Genomic DNA, 27920 nt, shown 5'->3' on the forward strand with positions numbered 1-27920 from the left:
GATCCATCACCTTTCCTGGCACCGAGGTCAGGCTGAGAGGCCTGTAGTTTCCCCAGGTCCTCCTTACAACCCTTCTTATAGATGGGCATCACATTAGCACGTCTCCAATCATCCAAGACCTCTCCGGATGACCATGACCACTGATAGATGATGGAAAGCAACTCGGCAATCACATTCGCCAGATCCCTCAACACCCTTGGGTGAATCCCATCTGGCCCCATGGACTTGTGATGGTCCAGGTGGAGCAGCAGGTCTCTAACTGTTTCCACCTGAGCTGTGGGGGGTTTCTTCTGCTCCCCATCCCAGACTTCCAGTTTGGGAGGCTGAATACCCCAAGGATAACTGGTCTGATTATTAAAGACAGATATAAAGATGGCATTAAGAACCTCAGACTTTTTCTTACCCTCATGTTCCCCCGAGTCCAGAAAAGAATGGAGATTCTCCTTGGCCCTCCTCTTACCGTTAATATATTTGTGAAAATATGTTTTGTTATCTTTAACCATAGTGGCCAGGTTGAGCTCGTTCTGAGCTTTAGCCTTCCTGACTTTCTCTGCATATGCTGGCAACTTCCTGGTACTCTCCTCGAGCTGCCTGTCCCTTCTTCCATCAGACATTTTCTCCCAGACACTCAGCAAGAGAATTCACCTTAAACACGAGATTGAATCTAACATTCAGTAAATACTTCAGAAGACACACCAACGCTCCATGAATTTTGCATTTCTAGGCAAACTTACCGGCAGAAAACAGCTAATAAATAATCAAACATCGTAACAATTTCTCTGCTAATTCAGCAATATACTGCAATACTGTGATCTACCATACTGAAAACATTACTTTACTTGTTTTATCTAATGGAAAATTTCTATTCACAATAACTGTTGCAAAAGGACATGACTCTTTTCATTTTTTACAGGTAGAACATGCAATTGCAGTGGTTTGAAAGAGTGCAATAGCATATTCTTTATTGTCTGCAGCTGCCACTGCCAAGGAGTGCCATAAATATATTCAAAGATGTGTTATTAACAGACTGCCCAAATGCTCTCTTTCAAGCTAAATTTTCTGGCTGACAATAGTACACTAGACAGGATAAGGACTACTCTGAAGAGTACAGTAGTCAACTCAGAAGACAATAAAATGATGTGTGATCTGAGGAAAGATGAAATGAGTTTCTAAAAGCTGAAGAGATGCCAACAGAACAAACATCTTAAATAAAAACCGTGTTACCCATGTCTCACCCACACACTGATAAAAGTCATCAGCCTTCTAATAAAGTACCTCTCTGAAGACTGTTTGCCTCCCTGAGCTATTTCCAGAAACAAGAGGAGAAATTCAGCAAAATAAATAAAACATACTGACAGTTTTTGAGCATGTTTCCGTTTTTCCTATGAGGACAACTTTACATGCAAAAATCAGATTCAACTGTCAGATATTTACAAATAATAGTAACAATCAGAAGTTCATAGTGACATGGAAAAGTCTCTCTGATGTCAACCTCTTGGCTGCTCCTAGCACATAAAGCTCTTTTAAACCTGAGAGCAGCAGCTATGTACAAGCAGAAAGAGATAACTCACACATTATATCTAGGTGGACCTTCTCTGCCCAGCTCCTGCTCATTTTTGTTCCTTGCTATTCATACCGGTTAAATGCGTGTCTAAACATTTACAAGGTGAAGAGCAACAACAATATCTTTTCTCAGTTCCAAAGTACAGGTCACAGCCATGGCCTCTCAAGATTCCTTACAAGGGTTAAAACCACTGCAGAAGCAGTGACTTCTGTGATTAAAAAACAAGCACTTTTTTTTTTCTGAAGTTCTATGCACCCTCACAGTTCCACTGCATACAAAAGGGGAATTAAAAGGCATTCAGTAAGACATCTTGTTTTGTCTTTAACAGTCTCACGCAAACTTGTAGTTGACTTTATAGGATCTCAATGATTCTGTATATAACGAGGAAAGTTGAAGGCATTAAGTGAGAAATGTGGCCATTTTCTACTCTATTCCATGCCTCCTACAGGGAGGAAAAAAAAGTCATCCTAAAGCGTAAAGGAAAGGACTGCAACTGAACAACCCAAAACAGTTCCTCCCAGATCAAGTTATGAGATTCATCATGTTTCTATAAAAATATAAAAGATTTCAGAAGTATTCAGAATGCAATCACTTTTCTCCAAGTAGCCTGTTACAATTAACTCGTGAATTAAACCTGTTCAACAAAAGAAAACATCAACTTGTTACATCAAGAACATTTTGAACATGTAAAGTTATATTAGTATATTATATGCATACCTACATGTATGTCAAAAAAAAAATCAAGTGGTTTGTAATGTTTATCAATCCCTCAAAATATAGAAGCAGCCCAAAGAAAAGGACAGACATTCTTGCGTATTTGGTTAAAGCCTAGTAAAGATTCCACCTTTAGTTGCTCATCACAACACCGCAGCCTACTGATGATAGATACCATTGAAATGCCATAACTAACTTCAAGAGGTGCTTGTTCAAGTCAGTCCACGGTAAAGAAGATTACTTACTTCAAGCTAGATGATTTTACTAAGCACAGATGACGGTCTGCAAACAAGTTACTTCAAACCTAATGCCGTGTGTAACTAAATCAGCCTTACTTGTGACCTCTACATTTTAAGAGTGTTAATGGATGAATATAATTTCCTTTATTTACATGGCTAGAGAGACTTGCCAAAGACTTAGGATAATACAGTCCCTCATCCATTTCCTTCTGCTGACTTGGGTCCATCCTGCAGCAAGTCCTAAAGTATGTCCTTATTACAACAGCCACAAACACTCAGCATAAATATTCAGGAAATAGAATCTGCAGATGGGTCCACAATAAAAAAAAAATCTTTTTTTTCTGATATTCTACTCAGGAAAAAGTACATTAACACTTTATTCAGTACTAAGTGGAACAGTTTAGTAATGTTTCTCAGTACATAACGCTGGGTAACAATTTTTATCGCACCTTTTTGAGAAAACCTAATAACTTAATATGAATGTAAATTAAAGTGCCACTAGATGGCATGACAGAAACTGATTTAGATTTTCCCACAAATCTGGAAAAGAAATTGGCACAACACTTCAAAAAATAAAGCTGTCTGAGAGACTTTTATTGAATCACAGTCATTTCCTCTCAGAGACAGACAAATGAGACAACATAAGATAGTGGTGAAATAATACTAGCCAGCATGAAAAGCTGTTGATGTACGACACTTAGTTGCCTATTTACAGCTTTATTTTTAGGTATTAATTGGAGGACTGCTCTAAGTCAAGCTGTGGAAAACCACAGTAGTAACTCCCCTCCCCGGAAAGTCCACAGTAATGGCAATCTATGAAAAGTGGTATATTTAGCAAGCACGTACACTTCAAGATTCTTTTTGTTCTGATTTTTTTTCCAAACTTTTATTCAAGTATGGGTACATCTGATTATTTTTTTCTTCTTCTACCTTCTGTAATTCACCTCAACGCTGCTCCTCCCCTCAAGATCAAGGCTGAGGGGAAAGGATGCACAGAGAATCAGGCCTCTGTCAAAAGCCATGATGACCAGAACACTTCATGCCTCTACTTGTCCATACGAATTTGCCTTTTTGGATGTCAGTTGCTGGATTCCCCATAAACAAAGATAGAGGTCTAAACTTCGAGAGGTCTAAAATTTCACACCCCAATAGGAAGAACAACAAAGCTTGCACTGCAATCCCGTAACGATTATCATTCTGTATAGGAATTTGTCTTACAGGACTCTAGGGAGTTTAAACAAGATTTAGGTGACACACTCAGCAGCCATTTTCTAAAATCCAGAGAGATCCACCCTATTCCCTCTAGCTGAAACGGTGTAGACCAAGCTGAAAGGGTACTGACATGCACATAGCATGTGGGGGTAAGCACTGTCTTGGTGGAACATGGGCTGTATCATTTTTTCTTTTTAGATACAGGAGAAAAGTGTGACTATGAGAAGAGTAGGGGAGTTACAGGGAAAAGAAGCTGATCTGTAATATCCACACTATGGACTGGGACTATCAAAAAGAAGCCTTGCCGATAATCTTAATTTCGAACCAAATCCAGTTTCTAGAAAACAGTAGTCATCACACAGTTTTATTAGCAAATGGAATAGAATATTAAAAATGTACTTTGAACAGAATGCAAGTAAATACAGAAAATATACATTTTGATTATTATTTTGTTATGTGACTTTGTATGTATTCATTACTTTTTAGCCCAAGTTAGGAGTCCATTCATAATAAATTCAAAGAAACAGCTGGCTACACATTTCAAATTCCATACCCCCAGGAATGACCCCTTAAAATGAGCAGACAGTGGAGCTTGCACCTTGCTCAAGGATACAAGAGGGCAACATACATCCATTCAGTTGACTCGAATGGCTTGTATCAGGAATAGTGTAGCCAGCAAGACCAGGGAGGTGATCGTCCCCCTGTACTCTGCTCTGGTGACGACACACCGCAAGTACTGTGTTCAGTTTTGGGCCCCTCACTACGAGAAGGACATCGAGGCCCTGGAGCATGTCCAGAGAAGGGCCACGAAGCTGGTGAAGGGCCTGGGACACAAGTCCTGTGAGGAGCGGCTGAGGGAACTGGTGCTGTTTAGTCTGGAGAAGAGGAGGCTCAGGGGAGACCTTATTGCTCTCTGCAACTGCCTGAAAGGAAGGTGTGGGGAGCTAGGGGTCAGCCTCTTCTCACAGGTAACTAGGGATAGGACTAGAGGGAATGGCCTCAAGTTGTGCCAAGGGAGGTTCAGGTTCAAAATCAGGAGACATTTCTTCTCAGAGTGTTTAGGCATTGGGATGGGTTGCCCAGGGAGGTGGTAGAGTCACCGTCCCTGGGGGTGTTCAAGGAAAGGTTGGACCTGGTGCTTAGGGACATGGTTTAGTGGGTGACATTGGTGGTAGGGAGATGGTCGGGCAAGATGATCTTGGAGGTCTTTTCCAATCTTAACGATTCTATGATTATGTGATTCTGTTCTATGACTAAGCTGAGAACTATGAAGAGAGCTCTGATGAGAAACGTCAGTGAAACTGGAAACATTCTGAAACATGCAGTGCAGGAGCATGACTGACCCCAAAGCAAGAAAATAACTGGGACAATCCCATTTCAGTGGGATTGTACCTTCCAATCTCAGCAATACACTGCTTCTTATTTTAGGCTTGTTTTTCTGTTTGTTGTTGTTAATGTTTTATTTGGTTTTGTTTGTTTTTAACGCTAAAGACAGGACATTTCAGAGACATTTTTCTGCAAACTTTTTTCTTTCCATCATGATCTGTACTTTGGAGTTCTCCTTCAGGGCAACAGTGTACTCAGCATTTAATGAAATACAAATACTGCATAATCCACTGTCAGTTCTCTACTCACTTATTTTGCATTTACGTGGGAATATTGAGGTGTTCTTACTCTGTCAAGTAGACTGAAATAATATTAGCCAAAGAACTGCTACAATACCCCACAGCTACTATCACAGCAAGCAACTGAAAAGACTTAAGTGACTGTAAGCTGCTTAACATGAAACCAATCTCAGGTTTTAAAAAAAAAAATCACACAAAAGTTACAATTAATAAAGAATTAATGCATAGTTATGAAAGTCAACTCGTGTTGTTTTTTTTTTTATAAAAAATGATTTGAGACTACTAAACATTTCTTGTATAAAAACAGACACTTTGGATTTGACAAACCTTCTTTCATATTCTAGGCTGATCTAGTTTAAGCAGTCTCCATAAAGCATACTTTATATCAATAATTAGCCAACTAAACATAAGGAAATACAGTTGCCAGTGCAATACCATCATTAAAATGTTTCTAATAAAATACCCCCAAGGCTTCAAACAAAACAATTTTTAATCAATATCCTAGAAGTGAACGAAATCTTCAGCTGTGAAGAATTATATTAGAGTTAGTGGAACACAAACTGTAACAAGAAAACACTGCCTTTAAGAGACTGGCATCAATGAATAATGCAGTCTCAAGTGAAGAGCTGTAAATGTAAAAACAATGAAAGAAATCATACACGCTGGCTGAGGTTGTATTATGGAAAGCAACAATCTGGAATAAGGCTAGAAGGTCATTTTGACAATTAATTCAATATGAATTCCTATTGTTATTGAGATCCTTAAACTTATCTGCAGTCGAAAAAATTTTAGCATGCAACACTGAGAGGATGAAAACAGTAAAACTTTTTACTTCCTTACAGTTCAGCCTTCCTGAAGGTTGGTGAATATGTACAAAAACTGAAGAGATTCCCCAAAATAGTCCAAGAGCTAGAACACATGACTTAATGTAAAAGCTATTTAAAAGTTTAATCACTTTGATTTACCAAGCAGAAATATTTAATATCTCTTGCTCATGGAAAAAGTTTTAAAAAAATCACACACAAACACAGTATCACACAAGCACAAAATCATTACAAAGTAAAATCTCTTTGGTTTCTTGTAAACATTGGTTTTCATCATGTCTTTTTTCCTGCTGAGTCAAATTCACATTTCTTCAGGCAGAGTGTTAAGTAAGAATAACAATGGACGCTGTCTTTCATGACTCCAGATTAAGAGTCTGAAAGGTACACAACGTTATGGCTCAGCTAAGCACAAATTACTAGGTTCAACATCAGCCAAGTTTCATGACAACTGATTGCTTTTGTTACACAAGGAGCAATTATCTGTAGTTCTGACAATACAGAGAACTTATTCAAATTAACTCATAGCCTGCAATTTGAGCCACAGACAGTATTCCGCTACAGAATTTACTGTCAGAATTCCACTGCATAGAATCAAAAGGATATTTAGATTTCTTTTTAGGTAGTTTCTGAATACTGCTCTTTCCCCTCTTTCCCAGAAGTGTGCGTATTCTCCACATAACAAAATATCTTCATAATGGATTATATGGATATTATTTTGCTGCTTCTCCTCCCCTCAAAAATCACTCCCAAAGAATCAAAAAACAGAAGTGACTACTTCACAAAAAAAGAATGATGGAGATGAACAATACTGTAAGCTTACTGATTTAAAGTTGTGAAAATTCACTTTATAGTACTGCTCAGCTAAAAATAAATTCACCTAAGCAAACTCATTTGATTCATCTAGAGTAAGAGAAGTCTAACATGTCTACACGCACTTCAAACCTTAGGTAGAAGCTGTATAAACTAGAAAAAAAGTAACCGAGAACTTTACCTATAAAACAATCTGTTGTGGACACCTTTCTTGCATGCTAACAATCAGATGATGGTGTCACCTAAGTACGGAATTCAATTGTCACTTAAGTGGGCTGTAGCATTAGAAAGCAAGAACTGAACTGAAACACACAAATTCTGTTTCTACTCAGTGCAACTATTTTTTTTTTTTTTTACATGAAAATAACTCCTTCTCTGAAGGAAAAAACGATGCATTTTTGTGCTTACGCAGTATTTCAAGTTCATTGGCTTGAGCTCTAAATATGATCCATCTGCTTCTTCAAAGTTACTCTTAAAAATGCTTGGAATAAATAAGTCTGAACTACTGAGCTTGATCTTTGGCTTCTGAGAGCTCAAGTTTTTCATCTGCTATGGAAAACTTTTAGGATAACACAGCTCCTCCAAAACAGACACCAAACCCTCCACTCACCTCTCTGGAAAAACACTGGTATTTAATGCAGTCTCATCCACATGGAACACCATGTCATATTCAAGACCTTTAGTAATGTGGGTGATCTGATCAGGGGTCACGTGCTAAGAAAAAATAAAAAACACAACATCCCACACACAAAGATAAAACAGGAGTTGATAAGGTAGAACCCAGCTCTACTGTAAATTTGGCTAAATAAACTGTAGCTAAACACAAAAGCCAGTGTCATTTAGCTCAATCATTAGATGTCAGTACCCACAAGAACAAAGGTGTCTCCATTACAGCCTAGAAAGCAGTGACCTTTCCATGCAGAGCTGGTTACCTCAAAATTACCAAAAGACATATGAAAATTGAGTCTTAAAAGTTCCATACTCAATTTTAACAGAAAACAGATGCTTTCAATGAAAGCACCTGCTGTAGTTAAGTGTTAATTATTAACATGTTCTAAAAAGCAGACAACTCTTGATTTGCACTCAGCTGCATGTAAGCAGGACATTTCTAAAGCAGCATACCAGCCACTTTATATAAACGAGGTCAGGACTGGGAATGGTTATATTCAGCGATGTCAGTCGTCGTGGGTCAGACTATCTACATACTAGAGCAAGCATCAAGATGAAGCCTTTTCTGAATCTACTTCTAAACACCAGGCTTGAGGCAGTCTCATATTAGTACACTAGCATCAGTCTCGCCTGTTCTGACTGCAGCTGGCTGAGCTTGCGCTGTTTTAAGCAACAGCTCTCCCCTATTAGACTGAGAAGTGGAAATAAGCAGACTCAGTTATACCATCAGCAAGGATCACGAAATACTTCATTATAATTTACATGCAAATGGCTGCTGTCAACAGTTATTTGTGTTCGCATTCATATCTGACATTTTGCGCATAAAAGTGAGAATGTAACTTCAGTTAACGTTGGCTGAACACCAGTCTGGATTCTCTTACAGTTTACACTAGCACATTCCTGCTGTTTGACCTGTGTTTGTCAGTTTGACCTGCAGCTGCTTTTGCACAAAAAGCACTTTTAAGAGTCAAAGGGATAGGGTAGCAACACAGAACATCATTGCTATAATACAGTTTATATATACATATATAAACAGTTAGCCATCTTTTCTCTCATATATCCCAACAAACAGCCCCAAGTTCAAAGAAAAATCAGTTAGGCATGTTTGTTAACAGCACCAGGGAAAAAAAAAAATACATTGGGAGTTGCTAGTCCAGTACAAACGCATCAGAGTATGCTCCTAAAGGGATTTTCAAATATGTCACTATTCTCAGTCATTTTTATTGGACAAAACTGATTGCCAAGCAATTCTACAGACAAAGATAAATAAACATACTTAGATGCACTTTGGATACATCTGCCTTTCAATAGCATCGGAAAAGTAACTTGAGAAGAATGGGAAGGTGACTAAACAGACTGAGAAAGCAGGGACTACACAAAAACGTTCTCCTCAAAGGAGATACTCCAGAAGACACCATAAGCTTGTCCTCTCTAGCAGTAAGAATGATTGTTCCATCAGCTTAGTTCTTCTTTAATTAGACATGCCTGAGAGTCTTGCAAACCTTTGTGCCAAACTCGTCAAGATTTGTTACAAATTTTTGTATCATGTCATTTCTATGAAATGATTGAATGAAGCCCTATTAAAGTCAAAAGGAACCATAGGGTACTATTTATCACATCTGTATGCTGGTAAGACCATCTTCACATTTTTCCAGACCTAATTCTTCTGATGCATAGCCATATGCATTAATAATTAGGTATATCTACATCTTCCAGGACAAAGCTGGTGGAGACTTTTCTACTGTCAGTCCAACCAACCTTCTCCAATCCGTTTCCAAAGACTGTATAGAGGTCATTCTTGAATTCATCAGAACATGGAAAACACAGTGAGATGTTTTACAGAAAGACAAGCATAGGGAAAAACTAACTGGAAGCAAGTCTTCAGCTGGTGCTTAACAGACATAACAAGCATTTATGCTCTTGATTTGTTTGCATGCAGTCAAGGTATCAGCAAAGTCACAGATCTGTGACGCAAATAATGAGGCTCGGTCTTACTAATTCTGGCAAAGTTAAAGTTTCACAGCTAGGGAAATTTCACCCACTCTAGTTCAGAATTGTCTATCCCTCATGAAGTTTAGCTTTCCATAACTGGCAAAACTTCACAGAAACTTTAGCTCAGTCTAAACAAAGGATCATTAGATAATCTGCTGCTAACTAAACAGCATTACTTCAAAACATACAATTTTAGTGCACAAGAAGTTAAGGTTGCACTCACTTGACTCAACAAAACCCACCAAATAAGACAAAAGCTATCATGAAAAGGGAAGTTGGAAGACCCATCTGACAAACACCAGATGACACATCTGCACTCACTTTGAAATTGCAGAATCTCAATTCTTCCTCTCTCACAAGGGTAGATCTGCCCAGCTGCCTCACATAACCTTCCTACTTTTATTTCCATATTTCAGTATGTTTGATGCAGATAGTGAAGCAAAACCTAACAGTTCTCACCACGTTATCACAGGATGCTCAAAGTAAAATTTAAAAAGCATAGAAAAATTGGAAGCAACAGCAGCCAATGTAACAAGGTGTTTATTCCACTTTTAGAAGATTTTCATTTTGCTGACCAAACTGATTCCTCATCAGCTGAAAAAGCAAGGAAGAGAATGCGAAAGGAAAATTCCTTAAATCACTTGTTTCAAACTGCCTTGATGGGAAAGAAAGGCTATAGTTAACTTGAACCTCTTCTGTTTCTACTTGAGATTTATTCCCACCATGATCTTTTACCAAACCATTTGAAAAAGTAAGTTATTTTATGGTGAATAAAAATTTCTTTCATTGCTGTTTCATAATTTGAGTGCTACATCTATTTTTGTGCTGCTAAATTGTGTAACTATTTGCTAGTAAAACAACTTCTCAAAAACCTGAAATCCACTATTGTCAAGACCAGGTTTCTTCAGACCAAAGAAAAAGAAAATGTCTCCCCTTCCTCCAAACTACATGATTTTAGTGGGACTGCTATTAGCTGCAACTGAACCTAGCTGTTGACTCATATGATCAACATTAAAGACAGTAAAAACCCATCACCAACTAGTAGTATTCAAAAACAGGAACTAAATAGAGATAAAACAAGCAGCACTGATAGAGTAGTAAAGACATATCCAACTCTAAAATGGATTACAAATCAAGACCCTTTTGAAGTTCTTAAGCTATCAGTCAAAATACATAGTAGGAAAGAGCTGTATCCTTCACGCAATGCAAAAACATGCACAATTCTTGATATACAGGGCTTAATCTTGAACTAAACTGCATGGGCAATCAAGAAGACTCAAAATATATATTTATGTGGTACCTCTTGTTTTGTGAAAGCCATGAACCAGCTGGAGAATTATCCTGAATTGAAAACCATCTTCCCAAACTATCTGGCTATCACAGCAAGGAATTGATCACTCATTTTCTCCCATTATCAGTGCTCAGAAGTTGAATCGAATGCCGTCACCTTCACTAGATGCAACAGGATCAGACATTCTTTGATTGTGTAATGCTTGATGCCACGGCTATATGCTTGGGAACATTTCCAGAATAATTTTTTCCAGGACAACTGGTGTCTCACCTACCACAAAGAATTTCATAGCCCATGCAAGGAAGCCTTCCAAAGACCTCATTTAAATGCATCCTCAGGTGTCATAATTCTACTGACTTCTTCACCTCCTTCACATAGCAATTCATTTTATGGTTTAAACACACACACAGATAAATAAGAACAACTCAAGTCACAGTTAAATTACAATCCATTGCAAAAAAGGACTGTGTGGTAATCATAAGGAAGTGCTGTTGCTAGAGAGTTCACATGCTTCAGAGATGTAATCTATTATCATTGCTTGGCATTTGGTACAACTGGAAGCAGTTTAAAGAACAGAGCTCAAATAATTTATTTTTAAATAATAATAATGGTAAACCTGCAGTTTTATCTTAGTACCATGAGACTCCAACCGCATGTCTGAACAGAATGCAAGGTGTCTCAAGTATAACATCAATCGCGCTTGTAACATAAAGAGAAATAACTATCTCTGAAAGTGCAAGCAAGAGGATTATCAGTGCTTTCCAGCAGTCTGTCATTAAAAGAAACTTGAAAAGTGTATCAGAGCTACTAATAATAGTGTATGTTCTCATTAAGACATCCAGATCTGTCAGTCCTGGATATAAGAGGTTTGCCACTTGCTTGTTTGGGGTTTGTTTTTAATCTATGCTAAGTAAGTATTCATGGCTGAGATTTTAAGTGCACTTATTGAATTTCCCAGCCCTTCTCCGGTAAAGATCTTGTTATGTCACAAGTTACCAAACTCTGGTGAGGTCTCTACTTGCGTAATATAGTTCATGTTAAACATGGGTGGCTTAGGGCAGGAAGGAGCAGAACTGCAATTCCAGTGTCTCTGTCCTTACCCTACAACATCTGTCTTCAGCAATGACAAATAGTCACAAAAAAATTAAAAACAAAAATCTCACAGATTTCTGGAAGCATAAAACAAAGGCAAAGCATAAGTCAAGCCGCAACTATACATTAAAAAAAATCAGTCTTGATTTAGGATACAAAAGAAGTAGACAGTGGAGACTACGTCGTAGTAAAGAAAAAAGGGTAAGATAGAAATAGCTAAGAAAAAGAGTACATCATGTTGCCCTGAACTTTACTAGGCAATTTTAAATAAAGGTCCTCACTGCTTTTTTGGCTTTCTAAAGATTCAAAGAAAAATCCTATTTATGTAGCACTGTGTACTTATTACAGACTTACAAAGACAAAAGTATCACCTCTTTCCAATTACATTTCCCCTGGAAGAATATCTTTATAGCATTCCAGAATGCTTATCAATTTCAATGCAGTCAACAATCCTCAATAAGTCTCATTATAGAGACACAGCTTTGGAACTGCTAATACTAATACTTTTCAGAGATGACGCCAAGCTGGAGAACAAACATGTTTACTTTGTATTAAAGATGAATCAGTGCCCGCTTTGCCAATCTTTCTTTATTTCATTAGTTATATGAAAGGGAAACTAGTACAAGCATCTTCGATATTAACCTCCCCACTCCCCTCAGGTTAAGTGTTTCCTGGACTACATGGCTGAACACTCCTTTGGATAGAACGCAACAGTAGCTGCTGCACAGGTAGCACCAAAAAGCTATATTTTATAGTGTAAAGCTACTTAAGTGATTTTATTTAAGTGTTTCATTTCCTTTAAAAGAAGGCCTTGCTGCAGTAACAGTAATTGCAACAACCTATTTGTGATAATGTTTTTCTCATTACAGAACTTGACAGTCTCTGTGGATATCCTCTAATCCACCAGCAGCATTAAGCGCAGTAACAAAACAGCAGAGCTTTAGAAACCAACATTATCCACAGTTGAAGACATCTGTACAGGATTATAGCAATGACTTTTGTCCAGAGCACAACCTGTAGCCCTGGTGCTAGAGAGGCAACCTTCCATCTCTCCTAGAAACAATTTTTTTTCATTAGAGTAGAAAAGCATCCTCTTCAATAAGCAGTCACTTGATGTCCTGATTAGTATAAAATTAACAAATTATTAGCTGATTTATAAATGTGTTCTGAAGAGTTGTGTTTCTACCAGAATCAGAGTGAGACACACAAAAGCCTAACAAAAATATAGTGTCACAACCAGAACAAGTGTCACATTAAATTACACTGAGCAGAATCAGATCTTGACTTGACAGTAAGCTAAAGTGTTAGTTCCTTCTAGGCTACTTAAAGGCAAGTACAAACAGAACACATTCTCTTCTGAAGTTTTGAGGATAACTCTTTACCAACAAATATCACAAGTAACATACACCTTCAAATTTCATTAACATAGAGTTGACCTACTAAGGTCTCCCATTAAGTTTTCCTCATGTGTCACGAGGCTACTACCTTGCTTCTGCAGTTAAGATTCCCTCTACTTTAACTGTTCATCCACTATGTCCCCAACCAGAGCTTGCTGTTTCCTCAAGCATTGACTGAAAGCTGCAGGATCCAGAAAAGATGCACTGAATTCAGCATGTATTTCCCTACAGAGAAGTCACATCATCTATTTGTGCATTGAGGCTTGTCAAAAAGGTGGAGATGTGCAGTTTCCCTCCTCACACACAGATGCCACGCAGCTTACTGATGCATGAACAATCTATATAGCCTTTGGACATTTCACCAGGAATATAATAATGACAGAAAAAAATATACAGTTGTTGCTGGATTTGTCACTTCTACCGAAAGAATCATTAACATTTCACCGTAAGTGTAAGGTTACGTTTATAGTATGTCGGTGTGTCTAGGTCACTGTTCATGCGCGTAGTCCCTCCTTCAGTGCTATTACGTTGAATTTCACTGTAGCATGGAGAGCATACTCACAGGCAATCAAAACGCCAGCTCCTTTGCACCACGTTCACACCGAGAAACGGCTGGTGAACTGGCTGTGATGACTCATACTACGGAAAAGGAAATCCCACATGACTGCACTGTTAAACCTAAAACACTGAACCTCTCTAAATGTCACTTCCTCCATTCAGCATCCAGGGATATAAAAACAGAAAAGACAGACCCAGTACTCAAGGTGTAGTATACTTCTTTCAACTATGAAAGGAGAGGTAGTAGCCAAACAATAAAAGGCTGGCAGTGAACTACTTATGTCGCCGTGATCTCCACCCATTGCCGATATCCATAGTCATTTTCACTTTAGCCCGTGGTCATTATATACATGAGAGTTTTTATTGATCTGTGGAGACTTTTACAACATTTCTTTAAATCTCTTGCGACATTTTAGTTAACTCACCTGCACAATTTAAAGAGACCAACTTATAAAATAAGGTATGATCTGAACAGATAAATGACAAAACTCAACTGGTATTTACCTGGATAGCATACAGCTGCGTGCTCTATTGCCACTATAGCACCGAACAACGCTACATATAACTTTGTGTTCACTTATGATGGCTGGGCAATGAGTCGATTGAGAGCAGCCCTGAGGATGCCGGCTCAACATGAGCCTGCAGTGTGAGCTTGCGGCCCAGAAAGCCAAACATACCCTGGGATGCATAAAAAGCAGTGGGACAAGCAGTGCTAGAGAGGCGAGTGTCCCCCTCTGCTCTGCTCTCGTGAAAACCCACCTGGAGCCCTGCGTTCAGCTCTGGGGCCCCCAGCACAAGAAGGACAGGGGAAGGACACAGACCTGTTGGAGTGAGTCCAAAGGAGGGCTATGAGGACGATCAGAGGGCTGGAGCACCTCTCCTACGAAGACAGACTGAGGGAGTCGGGGTTGTTCAGCCTGGAGAAGGGAAGGCTCCGGGGAGACCTCACTGCAGCCTTCCAGTGTCTAAAGGGGTCTTATATACTTTTTACTTGGGCAGATACTGACAAGACAAGGGGGAATGGCTTTAAACTAAAAGAGGGGATATTGAGATTAGATGTTAGGAGGAAAACCTTCACCCAGAGGGTGGTGAGGCACTGGCACAGGTTGCCCAGAGAAGCTGCGGATGCCCCATCCCTGGAGGTGTTCAAGGCCAGGCTGGATGGGGCTTTGGGCAGTCTGGTCTGGTAGGAGGTGTCCTGGGCCATGGCAGAGGGGGTGGAATGGGGTGGTCTGTAAGGTTCCTTCCAACCTACAATAATCTGCATGCCATACTTGCAACTCTTAAGCCATTCAGAGCAAAATAAATAAGCTCCTTCCTACTCTTCAACTTCTACACCTCATCCCTGTACTTTTTTTTTTTTTTTAGTACAATCTATCCCCTTTGAAGACTATGTACAAAGTAAAATGGTCTAATATAGTGGATGGCAGCAAGCCTTTAACTACAGTAACCAAGACAGCTGTACCTGTTAAGGACAGTAACTTCCACTGCTCAATGTAAAGTCTTCATTAAAAGATCTCAGATGTTGTTTCCCATAACAGTATAGCCACAGTTCAATATAGGAAGAAAAGTCTTCAGAAAAAGCTGTTTCTTTTTTCAACTTTTTTTCCATCTCTATAGGTAAATATTATACCATAAAAAAAATTGGACAGATGTAAAAGCAAATTATAACAGATTGAAACAGATTGGCTTCATAGGTACTTAGCTATTCCAGGAGTTCCTCTGTCAGCTCTGCCTTTGCAAGACGCATCTCCTGCTTCCCACATCCTGGCAGCCTTTATATATTTTCGTTAGTGTTCTCAGTGAAGAAAGTCTTCAGCTTTCAAAATAACCACAGCTTTCAGTAATCTCATGTTTCATCATGTCTGCTCCCTCACTGGACCTTACCACTTCTAGAATGTGTGCACAAACAATGAGCCATAAACCAGGCTTTACTTTAGTTTGCACCATCTTGTAATTCATTAACCGCAATAACCCCACCGTTTCCTGTGTCCCCCGTGTCTTTCCTCCCTCTCTTTGAAGAAGGTACCAAGCTGACCAACCAAAGGGAGCATTCAATAAGAACATTTAATTGGACATTTAGTTACATACACTTTCTTTGCCTCTCCAGGAAATTAACAAAGACTTAAGTCATTCTTTTTCAGATTTGTTCACAGTTAACCAAGGAGCTTGAACAGATGAATGAAACAAACTTCAGGAAGGCAGCTAAGAAATGGAAAAACACAAACAATAAAAATTCACCATTTCAGAACAATACAGGTAATACAAAATTGGAGTATGCATCCTCATCTTGATACGACAGTCAGAAGAAAAAAATAATACCTCTCACAGGAAAAAGTGCTCTCACTGCCCCTTCCCAACACCATCTGCACCAAGTGTTCATTTTTAAGGTTTAAAAGAAAAAAAAAAAACATGCTGATCAGCTTGTTCCAGCTTCCCAAAGTCCCCAGGGGGAGCACAACTACAACAGTTTCTCCCCATTGACATTTTTCTGCGTTAGAAATACCAGCCAAAACCAGTGGAAAGAAAGTCCTCAGAGTAAACATTAAAGGAGCCTGCATTACTGGCCATTTTCTGTCTACTATGGTCTAAAGCACATTATTATATTGTTACTGGTGAAAACTAGCACTCTAGTAGGTTCTGTGATTTTAAGCACAGTAGCTGCAGCAGCAGTGAATAAAGAGCTCTGAGTACTTTAACAGAGTACTAAGCAGCACTAAACAGTTCTTGAATTAAAGAACGCCCGTCCTGAAGACACTGGTTTCATACTGAAATTAGTTCAGAAGATAAACTGCTCAGGCTCGTAAAGCCACCCTACATACCATTTGTCCTTGCTTGGGCAGTTCAAAGGAGTACAGCGTGCATCATCAGATCATTAAACAAATTTTCCTTAACAGGTTAGTTTAGAGCTGAGGCACAGATTAGCTGAATCGGCCAACCTGCCCTTAATACAAGACTTAGAGTTAACCACAGCAAGGGCACGAAATCACTTTCAGATCTCTATATAATCCTTAGCCTAGCTGGCTATGGGCAAACAAGACATTTTTATAGCATGTAGATACTTCTAGATCATGATCCTTTTTGTCTGGCCACAACCCTCAGAGGCACAAAGGCCAAGGCTGGGTTCGTTGTTTTTTTTTTTTTCATGGATAGGGAATCCCCAAGTAACCAATTAAGCTGGCTTTAAGACTTTGAAAAACCAGGGCAGCACAGAGTGAACTTAATGGGAAGCAGATCTGGCCCACTATTTTAAGTAATCTTTACACAGTAGAGGGGGGAGAAGGGGAAGGCTTAAAGTTTTGCTTGAAGACTGCAATGGCTGTGAATGTCATTTTGCCCCTAAACCTATCTGTCCTATATTTACAACTTGTTCCAAAAGAATACTAACATGAGCACTTTCAGTACAGAAATTCAATGCTATATAGGTGTTTAAGGGCTTAAGAGATATCATGTTCTAAGTTCACAGGTAGACACTCTCACTCTGATCACTTAACAGTCAGCAAACTTCCTCCAAGTACAGGATAACCACGCACGCTTTAACACCCAGGAAGCAATATCAAATGGAAAAATCCTGAGTTTAATAACCATTTGTTTTTTTTCCAGATGAACATCCTCACACTGTTATCTCCTTAATACGGCCTCTTAGGCTTAGGTCTCCAGTTCCAGTTGGTGTTCATTAAAAAACACCCAAACTACTACACTTGCATCAGCTGGGGAACAAAACAAACACTTACACTTCATACTACTTCCTTGAAATGCCCACTTCAAATCCACAGCTGTAGGACAAGACAAAAAAAAAAACAGCAAAAAAAGATGAATATGCTATCTTGTACTTCCTTGAGTTACAAGGAAGCATAAGGAAAACCACATATTTTCTTCATCATGGACTACAGCGGAGAACTGCTGCCTGCACCATCAGCAAGAACTGCGGAAGTCTTCTTGCTAGTTAAGGTCCCATCAAGTAGAAAATGACTTCAAGGTTTAGCTTAACACGTCTTTTTTCAAAGCTTCAGGGATGAACAAGTCCCTACAAAGCAAAATCCTATGCTAAAAGCTATATTCATACGGTGCTAAGGATGTACACTTAAACAAGGAAATAAACAGCTCATATCTTTCACATTACATGTAAACATTACTTGGAAGCACACAGCTCTTAAGAAGAAAACTAACAGCAACGTTCCCCAGCTTAAACCCTTAAATAACAGTTAAGGCACTTCAAAACAACTAGTTCACGTCTGAAGTGCTGAAATCACATCAAGATTAGTAAAGACTGCGATGAACTTGTAGGCAAAGGATGCCAGCAGTCGGGACAACTTCTGATACAGAAGCAGTCACTTTCTCCTGGATCAAGCCAGCATCTGCCGTTCCTCTCTGAACTCTCAGTTCTTATCAGGAAAAATTCGACTGCTTGCCCTACTACCTATTCTGGTCCATTCAAAACCCACACTCTAGAGAATCGAGTACAAGTCTCTACACAGACTGTGAGCTCTTTAGAGCTCATGGGAAAAAAGCTTTTTTGCTTTTGGCATGCTATTGCTTAGGTAAAACCTTTTCCAGGTGCTTTTATGTCCACCTGTCCATTTGCATGGAATCATCTTTTCCTGTAAGAGATATAACACTGACACTTGACAGAAAGCAACCCTTATGTGTTTGTGTTTTGTTGTTGTTGTTTGTTTGTTTTAAATGGGACAGCTGGACTACAGCTAGGTTGCTAAATACCTGTTTTACCAATTGTGAATTCGAACTACTCGCTTACCGAGAGCAGCAGGAGTTCATTAATAACTTGTTCCCACTGGTATTTACTCACTCCCTATGTCGGAAACAAACCTTAGCCCCACAGAGATCACTGCCCCTACTTGGTGCGCTAAGCTTTTGCAGCAACTCACTGAAATACACAAAGCGATATAGCTTTTCACATCCTCTTCACATTATGCCTCTACACTAGAGCCTTAGGAAGTAGCAACTTTTTCAGCATGCCCTGAAATACAGGGTAGTATATCCCCACCTTCCAAGTGAGAAGATTTTTTTTTTAAATCATCTCATCCAAAAGGAACTTCTGCAACTGCCAAATACAAAACATGAGTATTCAAGAGAACCGTGCAGCATCCCCATCCTACATAGATGTTTGTCAGCTGCTCTGTTATACACAACACTAGCTCACCTCAGAAACAGGGCACTGTCTGTTTCTAAAATTCACACCAGCAATATCTTTGGAAAGAAAAGAAAGAAGACAAAAACTATTATGAAATGATGTGATTCACAAATGTTGTTCAGCAAAGTTCTGCTGGAACTACGCCTTGTAAACCTTTTTGAAAAAGCTGCTGAGCGTTAAGCAACACTGAAGCCATTGCTCTTACAGCATGCAGTCAGGAGCCAGGTGGGTATTCCAATCCGAACCCACCAGGACTTTGAGCTACTGCTTTTAGAAGCACCCTCCATTTACAACTGCCTTGTTTTTGTGGTCCTGCTTCTGAAAAGACAGCCTGGGACATCCATTACACCCGCGAGCTTCCTCATAGGAGCTAGCAGCAATTCTGCTGTCGCACCTGTCTGGACCCGGGAGCGTACTATGAAAGCACGAAGAGTTGAGGCGAGGGGATTCGTGTCTGGACCTCTAACCGAGGCAGCAGGAAAGCCGCAGGACTTGCCGCAGCGTGCGGCAGCCCCCTGCCCTGCTGCCCAGACCCCTGGCAGGCTGCGCAGCCCCACGGCGGAGCCCCACCGACACGGGGCCTACAGGGAGCGCACCGCACCCGCCGCGATGGGTTGAAAGGGAAAAAGATAGGGAAGGAAAGGAACCTAAGGAAGGGCAATAAAGGGAAGGGAAAGGAAAGGAAATAAAATGAAAAGAAGGGAAAGAAAATGAACGGAAATAAGAAGAAAAAAAAAAAGAATAAAAGGCAATAAAGAAATGAAATTAGGAAGAGGGGAAGGCGAGCCGGCGGCAGCAGGGTGCGCGGAAGGGGCAGGGGCCGCCCCCGGCACAACTTTCCCCAACTCGCCGCTCGCCCTCTCCCCGCCGGCCGGGCCGGGCCGCCCCCGGGACGCGGCTCCGCCGGTCGCCCCTCCGCAGCCCGGGGCAGGCGGGACGCCGCCGGGGCGGGCCCCGCACCGCGATGGCCGCCCGCCGCCCGCCGGCCGCTGCCCCGCACTCGCCTCCTCGCCGCCGTTCTCCTCCGTGCCGTTGCCGACGCTCGCCATGTTCCCGCTCCACTACCCGCCGCGCTGACGGCGGCCACCAGTCCCGCTCTCCGCCGCCGGTGCACGCCTCCCGGCCGCCCCCGCTCGGCTCGGCTCGGCCCGGCCCGGCCCAGCCCGGCCCGGCCCAGCCGCCCCCCGCCGGCAGCCCTGCAACTCCCCTGTCCGCGCCCCCTGCTTTGCATCGCAGGCCCCGCCCCGGCCCCGGGGGCTCGGGCCGTGCCGGGATGGGCCGTGATGTCCCTTCACTCGCGTCGCGCCGAGCCGAGCCCTCCCGCAGCCGCCGGGCGAGCCCCGAGGCACCGGCAGCGGCGTCCCGGCACCGGCCCTCCAACGAGAGCCGTCCGGGCGCGGCTGGGCGCTGGGGCGGGCTGGCGGTGCGACATGGAGGCGCTCTCGGGAGCCGCGCCGGGCTGGCGTTTACCGTGCCGCACACCGCAGGCACCATGAGCTGGCCAGGGACCCGGCCGGCTGCCGCACAGCAGGGACAGCGAGGCCTCTGCTGCTTTGTGTGCTTCGGGTCTTGTCCCGGGGCGTTTCTTCGGGCAGCGCTGTGGGTCTGCAGGGCTGTGGGTCAGCACACTTTCCTCATGCAGGCCACCAAATGGGGCAGTTGTCAGCCTGCTCCAAGTGCCCACCACCTGAGGTCCTGTAGGACCTTACAGTCAGTCCTTCAGCACCCTGTGACCAGGCTCTGTGGAACAGCTGTTTTATCACCACGATGGCTTGCAGTAGAGGCAAGAGTTTGCAAAGCAGCTGGCTTTCAGAGAGGAACACTCTCCCATTCCCTCGCTCTGCCTTCTCCTGAAGCATGGATGTAGTTCACAGTACTGTAATGTTTTCTAAAAATCTGCCAATTTCCACTTCTACCTATTCAGGAAGCTGTTGTCAAGTTCTACTAAAAGTCAGTAGGTTGCATGTCACCATTTCCTACAAGTTAGATCTCTGCCACAGCCCCTGTTAAAAAAATAAACACTTTCGATAGAACCAGAGTCAGATGAAGAGGGAAAGGGAGCTTAGCAGATTCAGCTAACCAGGAGGTAGATCCAGTGTAAGGGCTTTCCACAACATTGAGGATTACAGTCTAGAGATAGGCAAGGTTCCTCAGCCTGAGGCCAAAGTACAAGCTTTCAGTATAGGCTTGCAACTTAAATGTTCCTCAGGTCTTATCTAGACTGCTCTGTTTTATCTGCACTACTATTTTTACCCAGCTTAGCAGGAAGGAAACCTGACTTAAATGCATTCCTCTGTACTGCAAGACAGCATCCGTGTCAAGCAAGCTGTTGCAGACACTCTGTTCTCTCATACTCCTATTGCACTGGAGTAAGTTTCTTCAGTGGCAACTTCCTGGAAGATACTTCAGGGATGTTATATACTTCTCCAGGACTGATCTGAAACACATGAAACATGCTTGTAGTGCAAATGCAGTTGACAGGCCCACACATGCCTTGTATTTAATTCAGGACAGCCCACACAGCTCTACCTGAAATTCATATTAGCATTACATCATAATCTTACGCTGTTCACCAGAATCACAATCACAGACTCACAGGATGGCTGAGGTTGGAAGGGACCTCTGAAGATCATCTGGTCCGACCCCGTCTGCCGAGCAGGATCACCAAGAGCACATTGTGCAGGATGGCATCCAGGCAGGTTTTGAATATCTCCAGAGAAGAAGACTCCACAACCTCTTTGGGCAACCTGTTCCAGCACTCTGTCACCCTCACAGTAAAGTGTTTTCTCAAGTTCAGAGGGGACCTCCCATGTTTCACTTTGTTTGCCTCTTGTCCTGTCACTGGGCACCACTGAAAAGGGTCTGGCCCATCCTCTTGACACCCTCCCTTCAGGTATCTATACACACTGATAAGATCCTCTCACTATCAGTCTTTTCTCCTCCAAGCTAAACAGGTCTAGCTCTCTCAGCCTCTCCTCATATGAGAGGTGCTCCAATCCCCTAATCATCCAAGCCCTCTGCTAGACTTGCTCCAGTAGCTCCATTACACAGGTTATCATATTTTGTTGAAGACATGACTCTATTTTTATCTTTCAGCTGCAAAAGCAATCCCTTCAAGACATTTTTTTGCTTGGAGTAGCGGACTACCTCCATTTCAAAGCTAATTTTCAACTAGTATTACTCTATAAAAGAATACTATGTGTTACATAATGTATGAGTAAGATAGCTTATGTATAAGTTCGCCAAGTTCTGGGAATGTGGTCCTTGAAGATGAGAACCAGATATACCACTCTGTAGCACCAGCTCACATAGGCAATTACTCACTGACAGTTCTATCTGGAACAAATAAAAACTTAGCTTGGTCCCTTATGCTCTTGTAAAAACTGGTAAAGGACTAGAGCACCAACACTCACGAAATTAGGTTGGAGAAATTACACTAATTACGGAGTTTGTAGTCATAAGTAGTACTCTGTGTGCAGGAGACAACTGCATTTGAGTCAGCGTTTTTAAACTAATATACTCTGCAAGTTCAAGGCTAAGGTTTAGGTCAGCATCACTTTGTCATGATTAGCTCTTGATAAGTTGCAGCTTATTGTTGAATTCTTTCCTCCCCACCAAGTCCTTTAGTTCATTTATACCCTTTTGGACAAATTAAAGCTATATCTGTTAGTGGCCTTTCTCTGGTCAGAACAAAGATGTATGCCAAAATGATCACAGTAGACGAGAACTGCGTCATATCATTCCTGACCCAGGTAGCAAAAGCACAAAAAATACTACTGAAGTCTGAACACAGGCCCTGTGAAAGGCAGAGCCGTGACTGAGTTTTGCATGTTTTTTGACAGGCTGTCACAGGCCATATTCCCATTTAGGTCACTGTAATAGTAGTCAAAAGGGTATCTCAAAGCCCTCCAATTGTCTTTAATCAGTTTAATCATCCTTCCCCTTGTCCCTTGAAATTTCGTCATTGAAGACCTCGCAGATTCCTCTTCCTTGTAGTTTTCCACTTGTAAATAAATAAATAAATAACACTTCTGAAGCAGTGTGTACAACAACTAACAGGTCTGAATCTCCTGAGATGAGAAGCCTGTGGCAGTTCCCAGACAGCTTGGGTTTCCATCCATTTGAATGTAGATACCTCTGTAGCAAGAATTAGGAAGATTATGAGCTGATTACTAATCTTCCATAGAGCATTCCAGTGGATCAGTTGAAAGGATTTAGTTGAGATATGAGAGAGGTGGTGAGTCCTTGAGACACCATTCCCCTCTGCATAGCACAGCTGTATACAATTCCCACCCAACAAAAACCTGCGTGTATTTTCCCTCATCTTCTGATTTAGCACCTGCATGCTGCTGTGTCAACATAATTTAGATATTTGATAGCTCTGCTAGTCTTTCCTTCTGCAGTATACCTATTCACTGGAAATTTGCCTGATTATAAGAATTCACAGGACAATGGGGGGGGGGGGTGGAAGAGATTTTTTTAAGCTTCTGTAATCAAATACTAAGGTTCAACAAGGATGAAAAGTCCTATTCTGCTTCTCATGATCAGATAGTGAACATAGAAGGGTAAAACCAATTTCAGTGTAAACACTTGGTACTGATCTAGTTTTCTCGAGGTCTGTGCTTGAGAACAGGCCTGCCAAAAAAGAAGCCTATGAAGTTGCTTTAGTACTTCTGAGGCTGCTTTCCAGTAGGATTAGACTGTCTCAGACTCTCCCAAGTAGAAGAACTGTAGGTACCAATCATTAAACAATTAGCTGTTTCCCTGATGGAGGTGGGGCAGGTGAGCAAGACAGAAACTAAGTCCCACCTAGTTCCAGAAGAATTATTTCATAAACTATCAATAAAAGCAGTGAGTACTCTTAGCAGTACAAACTGCATGTGAGTCTACTCATATAAACATGCCACGAAAGACTTGCTGACAGGAGTAAGAATCACCAAGTTTGAGGAATACCTTTCAAGATCAAGAGACTACATTTCTGTACTGCGGCATGGCGTTAGAAGCCAGCTAAGCAAGTATATATAAATATACTTGCCGTATATTTTTTTAATATATATTTGCAGTAACTTAGCAGACGTGCCAACTCATAAAGACCTTCAGCAAAAGCAAGAAGGAATAGCCAGGACAGAAAAATAGATGATGGCGGAATTTCCTGTGGACTGTAACAGCCATGCCGTAACCTCTAGGCAATTTTATTTTTAAATCATCATAGTTATGTCAATTAAGATGAAGATCTCCTCCAGATTCAAAACATTGTTTATTTCCACAAGCTGAACTAGTCTGTGGCTTGCAAATAGTATTTCAGAGATTACTGTAGCAGCAGTAGTGATCTCTTTAGAGTTAAGACACATGAGAGTGCATTGGTGTGTACATATAGTTGTATGAGAAGGCTGAGATTGATAATCAGGTTGTTTTCTTGTGTCCTCCACCTCCTCCCCCTCCCAACCACACACACTGCTACCAGCCAGTCCTGGAACAAGAAGTCTCAGGTTTTAGCTTAGTCTCCAGAAAGAATATCGACTCCAGTCCCTGCAGCTGCTTTCCCACAGGCAGCTGCAGGGAAAGCTTAGCAAGCCATGGAGTAGCCCACCTTGTCAATGCAATAATTATAATCACCAGGAAAGCCGGTGTCCTCAGAATATGTTCTCTGGCGTCAAGCCCCAACAGAATGGCATAAGGAGATGAACCAACCAAACCAGCATATACTTTTTCTAAATGATGTCAAAGATAGCAGGCTCTCCAAGACACCTTTTGGCATGGAGGCAGCACTATGTTGTATAGTATTCAAGTACTGCAAAGACTACATACGCAGTCATCAAATAAAGCTTAAAGTATAGGGCTGTTATAGTTAAATGTTTTCTACCCTTAATTAGTTGCTTCATCTCAATCCTTTTTCCTAGACTCGTCAAGAATTTTCTCTGGAAGATAAGCATCTTGACATTACTTCTTTCATTAATATATCAATGCAGTGGCGTTGGTTTTGGTTTTGGTTTTGGTTTTAAATACTTAGAGTTTCATCTTCCATTAGGCACTTTTAAAGATCCGTAATCATTTCAAACTCCCACATTATATTTCCATAATTAAAAGCGGTAGCCATATTAAAGTCAAAGCAGAGCCACCAGGTCTGACAGCCGTATTTCCCTTCACTCACTGTACTAGCATGTTGCAATGAAGCATGTGATGAGAAGACATACAGAACTGCTCGTTCACATGCCCATGATTAGAAGGGGGGTGGTCAGGTAGTTACCAGAAAATCCAGCATAAACACGGTCTGGAACAATATCCAAAAGAAAGTTTTCTCTACTAAGGGAAGCCCTGCCTCTTTCCCAAAGCCAGGGCAAGGACAATAATGTGCTTTGGATAAAGCTCAGTGTTTTTTCTCAGTTACCATGCTTTGTTTCTGTGAACATGAAGCAGGTTGTATAAGCTATCCTCAGTGAAAGCACAGTACAATCAATGCACCTAGCTCTCAGTCAGCCTCTAACACTCTTACCAATGTATCTACACAAACACTGTTTGCATGCTAGTTTCTAGCAACACTTCTACAGGTGCCACCTGTGACTTATGGGCTATGGCACTATTTTGTGCATCCCCTTACTGTATCTCTAGGGAAGAACCACAAAACTGCATGGTCCTTATTACATCTGAGGAGATTTAAAAGTCACCCCCAATTTCTGTGATTCTAGACAGCAAAGCCACAGATATTCCTGATATTCCATTCCATCTGGAAGACCAGGTCAGCATCCCATCACCAAAACTCTTTCTCCTGATGATATCTTCATTGATCATCATTCTCTCTTCAAACCTTATGTATCCCATCACACTTTTATGACATTTCCTCCCATTTTTCATTTTCCCTTATTTCTTTCCCTTTCCCCCTTTCCTCCCCTCTAAACAAGCAAAAGTTACAGAATCACAGAATGGTTTGGGTTGGAAGGGCCCTTAAATATCATTTAATTCCAACCTCACTGCCATGGTCAGGGACAGGTCAGCAGGACCTACTGCTTTCCAAACATCCTTATTTCATCTCCTCCACTAGAGTAATTTCAGGCAAAGTACTAGAATCCACATGCCAACACCTTTCCCCCCCCCTTCTTATTTTTGATGAATATAAATGTAGAATAAATGTATATAAAAAAAAAAAGGAATAAATAGAGCAAGCCTGTGCAAACTCCTTACAACCCCTTCCATAGACACTTCAGGAATGTTAATGTTATTTCCCACCAAAAGCAAAATAATAGGCATATCGGTTTAAATCCAACGAAACACTAATAATCCTAATTATCTATGAGAATCAATAGGAAATTAGGAGCTTCAATACTTTTTTTTCTGTCTTAGTCATTCACATTCATCCTTCAGACAGACCAACACAAATCCAATATATGAATAGGCATCCTGATCTAGAACGGCTAAAAAACTGACAGACCTGGAATTTTCTGGGTTAAAACAAACAGAGCTTGGTTCTGACTCAACAAATGTGGTGTTCCTCAACATTTTTTTTTCTTTGTTAAAATTCCAACCTACTCAGATACCTAGAAAACCAAGAGTAAGAATCACATCCAAGCAAAATCTAGTATTACTGTCTAAGACATAACAGACAGAGAACAACGTTACTGGGGACTAAGGATAATTCTATTTAATATTTAAAAGTAGCCATCTGCCCCATAAGAATAAACATGCTTTCTCTCATCTGTTTCAGACGCAAGTCAGCTGAATGTCATCTTATTATCCAGAATTAATTTTCTCAGGTTGGATAGTGAAAATCAAATCAAAATGGCAACTTCAATGAGGGGGAAAGAAAAAAAGTGGCAAGAAAAGCATGAGAGGAAATGTTGTAGTCTGCTATACTTTCCCATTAAAGTTAGGTCACAACAGAAACTGAGAAGAGCTTGCTTTACAACAACTTTAGAAGAGGAAGCACTGTAGTGCTTTTGTGCCTATTGAGAATTAAATGTAATAATAACTCCTGCAATTGTGTCCTGGAGAACCATAAAACTGACTTCTTCCAAAGAGAGCAATTTACAGGAGAAAAGAGAACACACTGACCATGAGAAAGGAAAAAGGTGACCTGGAACAGCATTTGGCACAGTTTAAACTCAGCAGCAAAGAAACTATAATTCTGAAGATGACACAGAAGTAAATTGCATGTTTTAGTCTAAATACTTCCAACACATGGGAAAATCTTCATTAAACTACAAGCCACAGAAACATATGTTTTGATTTAGTTTATTTTGCAGCGCACAAATATGAAAGACCATTGCCTGTATTTTCCCTAAAGTATTTTCTGGGGAAAAGGAGTGCTGTTTATAATATTTCTGCTAAATCAGAAGTTTGTGGGTTTTTTTAATATATTTTTATGTTTTATTTTAATGTGTATTCCCTTCTCTGCTCACTCGTCCAAGCTAGAGCATTTTCCAGCAGGTGTTCAAGGGACCCACCTATAACTTCTGTCCTCAGGCCAGGTGATTAGCCCTTTCCTGTCCTACAGCAAGCGGTACGTTTGTGTCTCTTGGTATGTTCTGTCTCATCTCTTTGCAGGTTTGTATGTTTCTCTCCACTCCTTTACAGCTAAGGAGTTTACTGCTATTTCAGCAAGATATTTTCTCTCTATTTCTCCCAGTCTTATCTCCATGCTTCTCTGTGTTTAACTTTCATCCCACTTATTTTCGTTGGAAGGATACCAAAGTTCCTTTTCCCAACCTCTTGTGGAAGTGATTTTTTTTTCAGAGAATTATGGCGTAATGGGGGTGGAAAAGACCTCTAGAAGTGTTCTAGTCAACC

At 41.0% G+C, this 27920-nt stretch overlaps 1 protein-coding gene across 1 annotated transcript in view; it reads right to left on the bottom strand.

The window, feature by feature from the left end:
• Positions 1–20298, bottom strand: part of TTC39B (tetratricopeptide repeat domain 39B) — a 73369-nt gene extending 53071 nt beyond the window's left edge. Inside the window, exon 1 of the mRNA XM_035569733.2 lies at positions 20144–20298. Within this exon, the coding sequence (XP_035425626.1) occupies positions 20144–20188 (45 nt within the window). The 5' untranslated portion in view covers positions 20189–20298. The remainder of the gene's footprint in view (positions 1–20143) is intronic.
• Positions 20299–27920: the final 7622 nt, after the last annotated feature.

Source organism: Cygnus atratus, chromosome Z, assembly GCF_013377495.2.
Source record: "Cygnus atratus isolate AKBS03 ecotype Queensland, Australia chromosome Z, CAtr_DNAZoo_HiC_assembly, whole genome shotgun sequence".
Lineage (NCBI taxonomy): Eukaryota > Metazoa > Chordata > Aves > Anseriformes > Anatidae > Cygnus > Cygnus atratus.